The sequence below is a fragment of the Ptychodera flava genome, chromosome 19, assembly GCF_041260155.1.
Source record: "Ptychodera flava strain L36383 chromosome 19, AS_Pfla_20210202, whole genome shotgun sequence".
Lineage (NCBI taxonomy): Eukaryota > Metazoa > Hemichordata > Enteropneusta > Ptychoderidae > Ptychodera > Ptychodera flava.
The window spans coordinates 4,098,313-4,113,691 of record NC_091946.1 but is presented as its reverse complement, the minus strand read 5'-3'; the positions used below and the strand labels follow the sequence as shown (position 1 = coordinate 4,113,691).

Below are 15,379 nucleotides of genomic sequence, written 5' to 3'. Positions count from 1 at the left end.
ATTCGTAGAAGCTAACCCCGATAGACGCTCAACTGGGGGTGGCCGAGTTACAAAGAGTTTGCTAAAGATGAAAAGGTTTTACAACTTTTGGATATTATGGAGAAAATGGAAGACAAGTGGGTGAGCATTTTCTTCCTTGTAATTAATACAATATCTTGAGTATCGCCCGAAATATTTCATTACAAATTATTTTACATACAAATGTATAAAAGTGATATTAATTTATATTTTTGTGCCAGTGAGGGCATTTGTTTAATACTGGTAGGTGCTTTACTCTTCTGTTGTTGTTACATTCTTACATAAGTTTGAGTCTATCACGCCGAGGTGAGGTGCTAACTATGATTCTCCTCACAATTCTGTACGATCGTACGTATGTACATGTAAGATATGATTTACATTTACCATAACATTGAAATAATAGCTTTTCTTGATCTCACAGGAAAGACAATGTCTCAGGTTGCTATCCGTTGGCTGCTTCAGAAAGACACCGTGTCTTCCGTCGTAATTGGAGCAAAGACTCTACAACAACTAGACGACAATATGGGAGCCAGTGGCTGGGAACTCACACAGCAACAGGTAGGCTTTTCCTTTTCAGATACTCTTCCTCAGCTTTGCACGTTTCGATGTGATAAATTATGTAGTAACCTCAGAGAGATTGTGCATTCTTCATTGACCAACAGTTTCATGTAAGATTTTTATGAAACATTAATGTAAGCTTATACATGTTGTTGTGCATTTGTCAATGTTTCAAATAATCCCATGCATGCTAGAAGACAATAAGAATTCTCTTCAATCAGCCTTTAGCTACAATGAAACTAGTAATGGCAATAAGTCCATTATAATGAGACTGTCATCCAAAATACTAGTATATAATTAAGATGAGTGTGTACAAACGTTTGCAATAAATGCCTGTTTGTTCTTTGTTATAGGTAAATCAACTTCCTGCACATGTACCACGCACCTAAAATACAGACAAAAAAGTGCCTGACAGTGACACATACATCCTACTCTAAACATAGTTTCTAAAGCACTTGGGTGATGCCAAAAGATAACAATAAATACTATTGAAAAAGGAAACTTCACATAAGTTTCTCCATTTGCCTACCAGTACAATTTTTCTTGTTGTATTTCCTTACAGATGGATGAGTTAGATGAAGCCACTGAAGCGGAACCCCCCTATCCTTATGAAATAATCACGAAAATGGGAAAGGATCGAAAAAGGGAGAATTCCTGTAGATAATCAGTAAATTCTCAATGGGATGATTTCATATGTCTGTGACACAAATGACAAATGTTCCTTCAAAATTTTTACTTTGACATATTCATTTTATCTATAGCACTAACAGTGATATGATGGACTGGAATAATTATTTCCTTGATTTGAATTTTTTTTTAAATATTGACCTGATAAACAGCATGTTCAAACATGGTGCGTTGTATGCAACAAGTAAATGTGGAAAAATGTTGTTATACATGTGTAAATTCAACATTTTGAGTGACGTTGAGCCAGTATGGTGCTAGTCAGAAATACTCAAGACAGGAAGTTACATATATATATATATATATATATATATATATATATATATATATATATATATATATATATTTATATATATATATATATATATATATAATCGCAATCATACCAATCCATAATCCAATGACAATAGGTCAGAATTTGTAAGACAATAGTTGTAAACATCTGACACAAAACAGTACCGAACAGACAGTAATAGACGGTACACAAACAAAGTCATATTCATGAAAGAAAGATATATGGACCCCTGCCAGAAGACCAAGAAGTGATGTCAGGTGTTTCGAAAATAGTAATATAATATCTATTATATTAGTTAAATATTGTTGGATTAATAAATGTTCGGAGATACCATAGTTGGAGGGATATTTGAACATTTTTAGCTCACATTTGATATACCCTGAGAGGTTATCGTGTAAGCTGAAGTCGATGGCGTCATATGTATGTATGTGTGTATGTATGTATGTATATATGTATGTATGCATGAACTATGTATCTTTGTATTATGTATGTATGTATGTGTGTGTGTACGTATAGTATGTCCGTCAACATCAAAAACCGCGAACCACTGCACTTTTCAGCTTTGTATTTTGTGTGTTGATGGATCCCGGGCTATAGATGGGATTTTGTTCAAATAAAGTTTGCATCGCCAAAATTATGTAAATGAGCTTTAAAATGTGAAAATGGTCTAAAACGGCCATTGTAGCTCTTTATGTAAACACGTTAACACCAAGGGATGGACAATTTGATATCGGGGGGGTGTATAAGATTGATGAGGTAGCATTAATTTTTTTTACCTGATCCTTTGTACATTATTTGTTCCCCACTCTCCCACCTTTTCTTTTTGTCAAGCCTTCTCTGGCTTATTGACAGTTGCTAATGTATGTAGGATCTGCTAGTCCCATTGCAATAGAAATAGGGCCGTTCACAGTTTACGTCACTGTTCTCTCATTAATATGCAAAAATAAATATTTGTCCGCATTTTTAGATTACGCGTTTGACAATTACGCATGCAAGAACGACGAAAATACATCTCAGTGGGGCGACGTTAGTGTAACAGTGAATACTAAAAAAACATATTCACGACTCAGAGTACAAGCTGCAAAAACAGCCACGCATGCAACATTGATAAAATTTGTCCGCATTTCAAACTGCGTGTCGATGTCGCGCGCGTACAGCTATATTTAGTAACAAACCTGTAACCGTGAACAGCGCTATTGATATTCATGTTTCTAACGTTGACCCCAGTACCTAAGTACCTAAGTACCTTCTTTGCTTTTGTCATTCGTATTTTTCTGGTTGCAATATGTAGAAATTATTGTCATAACATCAAAGTAGAATTTTGCTGCAACTGAACAGATAGAAACAACATTCATCCTTGATCTTTGGTACCAATAGTATGTACCAATTCCGATCAAATGTGAGCAACACCATATCATTGATGGTATTTTTATTATAATATAGAGGGGAGGTTGAGAGGATCGAAAACGAATTAAGGTTCAATCGCGATTACTTCGCATACTCCCTTCCCAGTAGCCTACATTTATTTGTGAATGCAGCCGTGTGCTGTTGATTGTTGATCGACATTTGAATATAATCGACATGAAATGAGGTCATACCTCGGAACAGCTTGGCTGAGGTCGTGTGGGGTCAAATAAGTGTCAGACGTTTAACTGTTATGTGGTGAAAGGGGGTGCTTAAACTGTAATCACATTTTGCAGGACTTGTTGGTCAGTGGGAAGTTTCCTAAAATATTCCCGAACTTAGCCAACAGATATAGGAGATACATAAGCTTATGGTATATGTAGGCATAGACCCATACAAAAAGGCAGGCAAAGGAGCGACTCTCATAATACCACCAGTTCACCACCACCCATTAATAATTTGTAATATCCAGGCTTCCGGCAAGCCGGGATAACACACTTTTAAGTCACACTGAGGTCAAACCGTCCGTCACTGTACAGTGGCTTTTTTCGTCTTCCGACTTTGCAAAAATGGCATCAGCTGGGATTGCCAAACCGTCTTTTAACTTCGTTGGCAGTAGCGGACTGCGAGTTTCCAATCTCTGTCTCGGTGCGATGACGTTCGGGGAGAGCACGGGTAAGCCTCGCATACAACTCGTTGGTCAGGTCGAAGGAGCCTGTGGCTAGGTAGATCCATCGTGCAAGCCGCAGGGCAGAAGCTAGACTTGGTTCAATTCTGTGATTTGTGAATGTTTTGAGTGGAGTGAGCGCGACGATTTGTGTTTTATTTTAATGTGAAACGCGTGAGTGAAGTGGACGCGACGCTTGGAGTGTTTCACCGGAATCAGGCAGAAACTAACTCACTACTGCGCAGACCGCATTCGATCGCTGGAAAAACCTGGCCAGAGCTGCCACATTCGGAATAGGTTTGTACGAAATAGAAGAGACACATGGGAAACCATTTTAAATGATTTATTTTTTTTAAATTCCCGACTTGAACAAAGTCTAGGAAGAAACCCAAACCGCACAGGCCCAGCCCACCAATGCTACAATTATTGCAGGTATGGTAAGGTAACTTGCAAGAGACCATCTCTAGAGCCTTAGATCTCATAGCCTACACACGCGAATGTGCTCCATCTTTGTTGCAGGTCGATGCCCTCCAAGGCTGTGCTGGCGTTCATCCTGAAGCTTTGGCAAAGCTTCGATTTCAAAAAAATCCAAGTCAAAGGTTTTATTGCAATGTTGTACAAATGTTATTGCCCAAAGTTTGAATAAGGTTATTTTCGAAGGTTAAACACAGCTTCAGCCTTAGAGCCGTCATCAAATGTTTACAATGAACCTTTCGACAACCTTAGTTTTCTGAAAGGTTGGACAAAGATTACCTTCACAAGGTTAAATAAAGCTTCGACCCGGGAACATTTGTTGAAGTTTTGATTTGAATCTTCAGATAGTTTTTCTGATAGGTATGTCGCGTGAAGTTGTTTCTGAAGGCTACAGAATTGTCCAGTGTACTGAACTAATATATAATTACATGTAAGCTTATGTTCGGCCACCTTCACTCCGTGATCTTAGGGGGTTTTAGCTTTATACCTTATGTCTTCGCATAAAAAGACAACCGCAGCTGAGTTGTCATCCTGTGCTACAGGTATAATATCGTGATCGTAACTTTTACAATGCACATGGTCTTATATGTCCTTCGTCAGCGCTGGTCATACCATGTGGAAAGAGGGGTGTCCGAATTACACCTTGAGGGATAAGCAAAATAGAAGCGACCGAGAAATGCGGGAAACTATGCTGAAAAGCGTTTTTATGGGCGATTTCGCTTTTTAAGTAGGAAAATTGACGTACTGCTTCATTATAAAGTTTAATATCATATCATACATTATAATTCTAACGTTATTTTGACTTGCACTTGACCGAGAATCTTCTCAAAAGAGTGTTTTTGAATGTTGTTTTCGTGCCCATCTGGTAAACCGGCTTTAACAAATGGTCGTACCGGACTTAACTATAAGCATGGAGGTAGGAAGAGACGGAGCTCTGAATGTTGAACATTTTGCGAACGCTCTGAAAAGGATTTTATCAAAAGACCACAAATTCATTCACGGATCTTACATACACGATCTTCAATGTATGTTGCTACGTAACATATGCCATTATGATAATAAACGACGACCTATTTCAATAATTACCTTTTGTGAATATTTCAATCGAAAAATGAAAATGCACGGTGTACCTGGCTAAGGTTTAAACGAATTGATAATTTCGTGAAAAATGAAGGGTAAATATCATGACATGATTACATGTAATGCCAACAAAACTAAAGTGTCAGGAGTGCGGCTTATTGATATATCGCTGACTTTTTGACAAACGCCCACCATGACGTGATGGTCACCAGAACGCCTTTGTGAAATTGGTTTTGTCTAGCTGACTGTTCTGACACGATCCCTCACAGTCCCAGATTTGTTACGGTCACTCCTGAGCTAGCTGCAGTACAGTAGTAGCTGGATGTTTTGCCTGGGTATTTGGGCCGGGCGGCAAAATTTGGTTTTGCCGTCCGACCCAAACACCCAGGCAAAACCTCGAGCTACTACCGTACTGCAGCTACTCCTGACCGTGATTTTGTGTATTTATCAATACGTGTTGTCTTACTTGTATCAGGTTGTAGCGTCTAAATCTGATAGACGTTCCTGTTTGCCAACATAGGTCATGCAACAATAGGTCATTTGCATATTTTATGAAGTTTTGTAATTAGTCATATAACTCCAAAATAACTGCACAAATGTGATGAAATCTACTGCAGATACTGATCCGACAGATATCTAATTGTGGAGTAAAACATTTAGTTGTGTGGAGTAAATTAAGGGCTCATTTACTTATTTAATGAACTTTGTAATTAGTGATATTATTCCAAAATTACAGTACATGTATTAAATTTGATGAAACTTGCTACAGATGTTGATCTGATAAGTATCCAATTGTACTGAGAAGCATTGAGCAGTGTCAAGTTAATAAATAGCTCATTTGCATATTTTATGAAGTTTTTTAATCAGTCATATAACTCCGATATAACTGCATCAAATGTGATGAAATCTGCTGCAGATACTGATCCGACAGATATCTAACTGTGTTGTAAAGCATTAGTAGTGTGAAGTTAATTAAGGGTTCATTTGCATATTTAATGAACTTTGTAATTAGGTATATAACTCTGAAATTACGGCACCAAATTTGGTGAAACGTGCTACAGATATTGATCTGATAAATATTTGATTGTGCTATGAAACATTGAACAGTGTCAAGTTAATTTAGGGCTCATTTGCATATTTCATGAATTGGATGAGATTCGCAACAAATGTTGATCACACCAAGATATATCAGCTGTGAAAGATATTAAGGGGTGACATAAAAAATGATGGATAATTTGCATATATAATGAACTTTCCTTATTAGGGATATATATCTGATTTGACTGAAATGGACAAAACTTGGTATGTATACTGAAGATACTATGATTTAACATTAGAAAGTCATTAAGCATTTTTACTTCATCAAACTCTTAATTTGCATATTTAATGAACTTTTGAAATTAGGGATATTTATTTGAATTGACTTGACCGAAATTGATGAAACTTGCTATGTACATTAAAGATACCATGATATAACTTTTTGAAAGTCATTAAGGATTTTTACTTCTGCCAAATACTTATTTGCATATTTAATAAACTAGCCTAATTATATATATATATATATATATATATATATATATATATATATATATATATACATATATCTGAATTGACTCGACCAAAGTTGATGAAACTTGCTGTGTACATTGAAGATACTATAATATAACATTATTGAAAATCATTAAGCAATTTCACTTCAGCCAATTCCTTACCAAAGTTGACGAATTGCTTTCTACATTAAAGATGCTATGATTATATATATATATATATATATATATATATATATATATATATATATATATATATATATATATATATATTATATATATATATATATATCAGACATAATTATATCAGAGATATCTGTAGGTTTAAAATTTTTCAGCTTGCCCTTCAGGTGCGTACGTTACTTAAAATATCAAATATATTTTTAAGCATGCTCTTCAGCTGCATGACTTTCATATATCAGACATATGTATCAGAGATATCTGGATGTTTAATTTTTTGGCGCGCCCATCGGGCGCATTACTTTCATATATCAGAGATATATGTGAGATACATCTTGATGTCTGTAAATGAAAGTCTATTTTGCAAAGTGTATTATTCACTATGAAACCTACAGTGCATATGAAAAGCATGACAAGTTCCTGATACTTTTCTGTTTTCTCGATGAGAATTCAGCATTAGAAAGCAACATGCACTAATAATTCACAGTCACACTGTTCTTACAACAGTCCTGGACATCTGGTTATGCATAGAAAGTGTGGAATACACAGCTCATTCTTAATACTGTATTCAAACTTGAGAATGACACTTTTAAATTCCTAATTTGCAACTGACAAGACAACAATTTCATTAAAACACAGAATGACTGAATGTTTAAAATATACCCCAAAAATCATTAATACACACACAGACACACAGACACACAGACACACACACACATATATATATATATATATATATATATATATATATATATATATATATATAATATATATATATATATATATAACACACACACACATACTGAATTATTGAATTTATATTCCACCTTTTGTTTAACTTTGTCGCGCGCAGGGGGGGGTCACCCTGTTTTCGAAAGTTGGAATAGGAGGGTCAGCCACTTTTTTACGCTGGCAAAAAATAATCCAACCCTGGCATGCCCCCAGGCCGAAGGAACTGACCAGTCCCTAACCTCCGAATTGACAAAATAATCCGCGACAAATCGCGGCCAACCTGTTTACTGTAACAAGATTTCGTGCCAGCATGGGCCATGACAAGGGTCAGTGTATTTTGACGTCAAATTCTGTTCATAATCTGCAAAATATTTTTTAAATATATTTTTGTTACAATGTAATCATAGTTACGCCCGACACCCTATGCTATCTGGGTTGGCGGCACTAAATTTCATTGAGCATGTCTGCACCAAATTGAATATAGGAAATAGCCTGCATTTCCTATTTTTCAGTATATGTCAGCCTGATAACTAAACTGAAAAGGGAGCTTGCAATGCAGCAGCATCATTATGATTATTTCAAAATGATAAATTGATATTGCATATAGAAAATAGAAAGAGGGGTATATTTCACTATGTGACAGATTTTAGCAAAATTTTATTTTCAAATTCCTGTATTGAAATCTCGTTTGTAGAAAACAAGTTGGCCGTGATTTATCACTAATTGAAAATAGCACATGATCGCTCTCTTTTTAGGATGTGCATATCTTCTAGATGTTGTCGTTCTTCCCTGTTTGTCAATCATTTGTCATTATGTAACAATACACAAATATTCGTAGACTTTTCAATCGCAATATTTCTTCTCTCGGAGAAAGAAGCAATGAGACAAACAGCAGCCAGGGATGAACGAGATTGGAAGTCAGATATTGCAGAATGGAAAATTGTTTTAAACAAAACCTTTTCTCTACCTGTCCTTTTCTTTACCAGTTGCTTCTCTCTCTCATATTCCAGCTTGGCGTGCCGGGACAGTGTGATGAACATCTTTCTCACCAGATTATGGACAGGTATGTGGAGTTAGGTGGCAACTTCATCGACACTGCAAATGTCTACGGTCAGGCAGGAATTTCAGAGAAATACGTAGGATCGTGGATGGCCAAGTAAGTCGTCAATTCAGAACATTTTTTTTTGGTTGATAAACTGTCATGAAAAGCAAGAGAAAACGTTCTCCTTATGTGTTGAAAAGGTAGTACTCATGCATAACCAATGAGATGGATACTGGGAAGAAATGTGCAAAACACGATATTGCCCCTCGTGGTGTGGAAACACTGCACAATTTACAAGAAATATTTCAATGCCTTTCATTTTTACACAAAGTGTGTATGTTTTGCTTTCTGTCAGACGGCAAAATCGTAATGACGTAGTCATTTCCACTAAAGTCCGATTTCCAGTGGATCCGAACAACGAGAACGGACGTGGATTGAGCAGACGACACATTTTACAAGCCGTGGAAGAAAGTTTACAACGCTTACAGACTGACTACATTGACATTTACTATGTAAGGGAAACCATTTCTGATAATTGCAACCCCTAAATAATTTTGCTTGTTGTCTGCTATCCTGATTGCAAGCAGACCGTGTCATACTGATGCCAGTAAGACAACTCGATATATAAAATCGATCGATTGATCGATTTATCTATCTATCTATCTATCTATCTATCTATCTATCTATCTATCTATCTATCTATCTATCTATCTATCTATCTATCTATCTATCTATCTATCTATCTATCTATCCATCTATCTATCAATCTATCTATCGCTAAGTGAGAGAAAACAAACGAACAAAACGATGAACTCAGCAATTTCCTTTAAAACGAAATTTATTGTAAAAATAAAACTAGTCGCTAAGTCAAGGGATCGAATACAAACTGTAAAAGTGTACAGGCTACTCATCTCAGCTTGGACTGCACTATAGATTCCAGAATCAGACAACGAGACAAAGTGAACAGTCCTTGGCTTGCTTGCAGGCTTGAGGTTGCACAAAAGTCCGCAGAATAACTCCAGTGTTGCCGTGAAAGTTTTGTATACGGTCCCCTATTTATACTCAATGGTTATGTAAGAGAATATAAGAACAATCTAGAACTTCTATTGATATGCTAATTACTGCTCTAAAAATATCTCCACTTACATGACTAATTGAATTTCTAGAAGGTTCCAAACATGACTAATTGAATTCAAGGTCGTGAGGTCGTGAAGGACAGTGACCTTGAGAATGTTCTAGACTAATTAATCTCAGGTCATGAGAGTGGGGGGAAATGACCTATATAACACTACCTATCTATCTATCTATCTATCTATCTATCTATCTATCTATCTATCTATCTATCTATCTATCTATCTATCTATCTATCTATCTATGAATGAGAGAGAGGCGGAGAGAGATGTACGTCTCCCAGCTACCATTGTCACCTCACTATGAAGGAGTACACATTATGTTTGCATATATGTGTCTCGTAGATTCATTGTTGGGACCAAGGAACAAGAATTGAAGAAACTCTTAGAACACTGGATGATCTAGTACGTTCTGGAAAAGTGCGCTATGTTGGCGCCAGTAGTGTTACCGGATGGCAATTGCAGAAAATTGTCGAAGAATGCCGGCGTTTGGGATTGAATCCATGGATCTGTTTACAGGTAGGTTGAAAATGCGCACAAAGCAAAAAGTAATATACGCTAAATGGAGGTGAAGACTTTTTCAGGGGGAACGGCACTTATTGTTGTCATTGACTGCCACGAATCGCTGTAAACATCATGACAGTTGCGGCTGTTTGCACTGTGCCTTCATCTTTGTTTTGCAAAATTCATTCGAAATACTCACTGACAAGTGAGCTTGTGGATTTTGCAGGCAAGGTTTACAAGCAGTGACTGGCCTATTTTTCAATATCGGAGTGCACATAAGCTAAATTTGTGATCTCGCTCTCTCTTCTCTTTCCATTTGATTACGTCTTATTGACAAAATCAGAGGAGAATGCACAAAACCTTTTAAAGATGAAACCTTTGTATCCACGGTGAATGTTATTTAGGATCCTGATGAAAACGTATGTTTAATTGTGACGTCAGAACAAACAGTTGTCTATCTTCTTCCCCTACAATTCGACATTGTATCTCACACCTTTGGTCCATCGTGTTTCGTGACCTGTGTTTCAATTCATATATTCCTCTACATGTGCATTCACAGGCTCAGTACAGCTTGTTGTGCAGGTCGACAGAATTTGAACTCACTGACGTTTGCAGAAATGAAGGACTGGGTCTCCTACCATGGAGTCCTCTCAAAGGGTAAAGTGGAATTTTCCTCCTAAAGAGTTTGTTCGATAAGTATTAGACTGCCAATTGATACTACAGCGTGAGTTCATTCCACTGAAGTGCAAATAGAAAACGTAATGTCCGTGACAGGATTCCTTTAATCTTCTCTTCATCGATGTTAAAGTCACTTATAGAAGAATGTTTTAAAAACTTATTTCTGAAAGAAATGACGTTATTTCAATATGGCGGGTTGCTTGGTTCTGTAGAGGCTAATGTTACGAAGTTATGTAAACCAAATAAAATCAAAGCAAACAACCCTTTTCAATGCAGACCATTTCTTCTCTCTTCTACCAGCAAGATATGCTATGATATAAGCATGAAGTTGATAAGAATAATTTTGGGTTTTGGTAGTCCTCCACCTTAATGTTATGTGATCGAAACACTTTTGCGGCAAAACTTGATTTTATCTGATGATTCAACTGCATCATATTCAGTGGTTGGCTGACTGGTAAAGTTGGATGTAGTGTGAAACCTCCAGAGGGGTCAAGGCTAGCATACGTAGAAGCTAACCCCGAGAGACGTTCAACTGGAGCTTGGCCGAGTTACAAAGAGTTCGCCAAAGATGAACAGGTTTTACAACTTTTGGATATTATGGAGAAAATTGGAAAAGAAATCGGTGAGCATTTTCTTTCTTTACTTAACACAATATCTGGAGTATTGCCTGAAACATTGCATCGACAAATGTATCCGAAAAATCTTCATTCACATTTGTTTGCCAGTGTGGTCATTGTTTTGTAATATTGACAAGTGCTTCTCTCTTCTGTCGTTCTGCGTCGTTCTTCTGTTCGGCGTCATGTGACGCTGGAATCATGACTTTTGCATTTTGCTTGTAAGTGTGTTCATTTTGGTGTTGACATTCTTAACATTCACACTCACTTTTGCAAGTTTGGCTTTTCCAAATTGTTTTTGAATCCGTTAGACATTTTTAGTTTTTGCTGCATATGTTGTTTTGCTTTGTTATTTTAGAATGTATGTAGTGGATAGAAGTTTTGACTTTAACACGATCACAATACTGGACTTAACTTTGAGTGAGCTCATATTGAAGCTCGTGAAGGAATACAGTTTTCATTGGCTTATTTATTTGAAAATCGAAATCATCTTTCCCGTAAAGTTAACACCGGGATGGCGGTCATTTTGAATTTCAAATGCCGGTAAATAGTGGGTACATTTGTCATTAATAGTACCAGCATTTGCACAGAGACCCCTGATTTTAATCTTGAAAGAGATTTTTAAAGTTCTTTTACAAATTCGATCAATTCTTTGAAGTCCGGTGCACCCTTATGTATGTACATGTAAACTATGAGCTACATTTAACCATTACATCGAAATATTACTTTCTTGATCTTATAGGAAAGACAATGTCTCAGATTGCTATCCGTTGGCTGCTTCAGAAAGACACAGTGTCTTCCGTTGTAATTGGAGCAAAGACTCTACAACAACTAGATGACAATATGGGAGCCAGTGGCTGGGAACTCACCCAGCAGCAGGTAGACGTTTCCTGTTCTAGAGTGTTCAGATACTCTAGGCCTATTCTTCCACTTCGCACGTTTTAATGTGATAAAAATATACAGTAGTTCACAGAAAGATTATAAGGGAGAGGCGTGTCTCTCGTCTGATGTGATATTACGGAACAGTCATTGTGTTTAACACATTCACAAAAAATAGTCTCAAAGCGAGAGTGACAATCAGTTTCATTATGAAGTACCCTTGTAAGCTGATGTTATGTTGTAATACATTAGTCAATGTGTCAAATAATGCCATGCATGCTAGAAGACAAATAGAATACTTTTCCGTCAGCCTCTAGCTAAATGAAACTATAGTAATGATCATAAGTCCATTATTATGAGATATAGTCATCAAATATATAGAGATTAGATGTTTAACAATCACTCTGTGTACAAATGTTTGCAGTAAATGTCCGATTTTTGCTATAGGGTATTCAACTCTCTGCACATATACTGTCACCTTACATACAGACACACATTGCTTAAAAGTGACACATAACTTTCTCCATTTGCCTTTAATACTATTTTGCCTTTTGCATTTCCTTACAGATGGATGAGTTGGACGAAGCCAGTAAAGTTGAACCCCCCTATCCTTATGAAATAATCACGAAAATGGGAAAAGATCGAAAAAGAGAGAATTCCTGCAGATAATCAGTAAATTCTCAATTAATTGATTTCATCTGTCTGTGACAGAGACGATAAAGTTTCCTTCAAAATGTACTTTTGAGAAATTTATTGGATCTATAGCATTGTCTAGCAGTGATATGGTGGAGTGATAATTATTATCTTCATTTGAATTTCAGTAAATTCTACACCTGTTAAACACCATGTCAAAAGATGGTGCATTAAATGCAACAAATAAATATTGAAAATGTTGTAGTCTACACGGGATAAATTAAAGACATTGAGTGAAGTTTAACTATTTAGTACCAGATTGGCAGATTTGTTGACAGTCCAAGTCTAGGCCATCCAATCTGAGCAACTTCAGTGATGGGATTATGTTTTCATTAAGAGTCACCCATTTGATGATCATGAAGGGAGTTCAAGTCAAACTTGGAAAAATCTGCCGACCAAAAATTGTGAAAAAGGTTGCAGCAATTCTGACTTTTGAGGATAACAATTATTTAAATGATGGTTGGTTACGAATGTGAGTGATTTCACAACGTGTAAAAACAAACTAGATTCGACAATTATAATGTGAGTAAACTCTCTTCTACGCATTGTAAACCTTTGACTATTGGAACGAGACAGTAGACTGGTCAGAGCTATTATGCGCCCTACACTACAATACAATACACAATTTGATCTCCATTTGCCAGTGTTGGAAACTGGCCAAAATTTTTGCCAGACATCAGGACTATAACTTTCAAAACTTGCCTGTCCTGCCAGAAAGTTGCCTGTCCTGAATTTTTGACAAATCCATTCATTCAAAAAACACAAAACCATTATGTACTTCAAACTGTAAACAACTTTATTTTCAACATGAGTATTAACTGTGATCTTACAAACAAACTGTTCTGAATTCCACTATTTGAAATGAATTCTATATCCGGACTTGAATACAAAATTTCTACAATAACAATGCTGATAACACTCTGATTAATTAATTAGTTAATTCAAACACACTTTGCCCATATCGCTCAAACAGTTAAAAGGTTTCACGATAGCGGTTTTAACAACGGGGAAACTTTTTTTTAATTTGTCTCCATTTTATGCCACTTTATCGTATAAAACCAAGATGCAATCTGTCATCGAATTGATACTACAATCAACCAAACTGAAAAGATTGCTGAGCAATACAGAAAACATCATCTGGCAAAGAAAATGAGAGAGCTGCCATATAAGTAATCAAAGTTGGCGGCATGAATTAAATAAACCAATACTCTCCTCAAACCAAACCGATTTCAAAGGCCGTTTACAGCAAATATTGTTAACGAAACCATGAAACCTGGGAATGGCTAGAACACAGAGAAACAAGATTTATTTCTTGAAGCAGCCTTCACAACATGCTTTTCAAACACCGGAAAGCAGGTACCAATATCGACCCGAAATCTATTACAAAGTCCACGAAAAATTGACACAAAGTTCGGATAATCGATTTAAATGCCTAAAACAAACTAATCGTTGACAGATTAGTACAACATTTACTGTTAACAGAACGAGCACTAGCAACGCTCAAAATATGCCCTAAAACAAAAATCCTTATAAGCGTCCACAAACTCCGGTCGATGCTGGGTCATGTTATTATAATATGACACCACACACCGGATCGCTCACTATAGAGTCAGTCAATTGTGGTTAACTCTCTGGCTTCTCCTCCTCGAGGACGAAGATGACTTCATCACACAACCAAGCGGATGGGATACAAAACAAGAGAGCTACTGATGAAGGAACCCCATTTTTTGGTTCCGAAACACGTTCAAAGGGGTCAAAGCACTATCGATTCACCGGGGTCTCGCCATGGAATTACAGTCAACTCGCACATTTTCCAACCCGCCCAGAACCAAGTCGCCCGATTCCAAGTCGCCCGATACCAAGTCGCCCGATTACAAGTCGCCCGATACCAAGTCGCCCGATTCCAACTCGCCCGATGCCAACTCGCCCGTTGTTTGAGACTTAGTTGTAGATTCCACGTACGCTAACCCAATGGCCCGAGGCCAGCTATTTTCATATCATGCCGGGCCAGTAACTCGTGAAAGACGGCCCTGCTGTTCCTAAAGACGTGAGTCAGTATAACTGCAGTAACTATCCTATACGTAAAGAAGCCAAACGAAATTTTTTTTTTCAACTTCAAGAAATTCGCAAATAAAAAGTTTTCCGTGTTGGCACATTTTTTCAAGCCACACCTGTGGTTCTCAATGTAGAAATAGGCCTA

At 36.9% G+C, this 15,379-nt stretch overlaps 1 protein-coding gene and 1 long non-coding RNA gene across 2 annotated transcripts; both read left to right on the top strand.

Annotated features, from left to right (window-relative positions):
• The first annotated feature begins 432 nt into the window (after positions 1-432).
• Positions 433-1,633, top strand: LOC139118427 (uncharacterized). Its single transcript, XR_011548703.1, has 2 exons — positions 433-576; positions 1,139-1,633. It is a non-coding gene; the product is annotated as an uncharacterized lncRNA (long non-coding RNA).
• Positions 1,634-3,458: 1,825 nt separating this feature from the next.
• On the top strand, positions 3,459-13,423 carry LOC139118425 (1-deoxyxylulose-5-phosphate synthase YajO-like). Its single transcript, XM_070681725.1, has 8 exons — positions 3,459-3,633; positions 8,650-8,795; positions 9,037-9,193; positions 10,157-10,330; positions 10,875-10,972; positions 11,434-11,615; positions 12,350-12,486; positions 13,054-13,423. Exons 1-8 carry the CDS (start codon positions 3,529-3,531, stop codon positions 13,153-13,155), a joined length of 1,101 nt encoding a protein of 366 aa, XP_070537826.1. The 5' UTR covers positions 3,459-3,528; the 3' UTR covers positions 13,156-13,423.
• The last annotated feature ends 1,956 nt before the right edge of the window (positions 13,424-15,379 follow it).

What these genes read in the sequence shown, in the direction of transcription:
- LOC139118425 (XM_070681725.1), top strand. Translation starts at nt 3,529, where the DNA reads ATGGCATCAGCTGGGATTGCCAAACCGTCTTTTAACTTCGTTGGCAGT. An exon ending in TGACGTTCGGGGAGAGCACG is followed by an intron (nt 3,634 to 8,649) that starts GGTAAGCCTCGC and finishes CTCATATTCCAG; the next exon opens with CTTGGCGTGCCGGGACAGTG. An exon ending in CCATGGAGTCCTCTCAAAGG is followed by an intron (nt 10,973 to 11,433) that starts GTAAAGTGGAAT and finishes CATCATATTCAG; the next exon opens with TGGTTGGCTGACTGGTAAAG.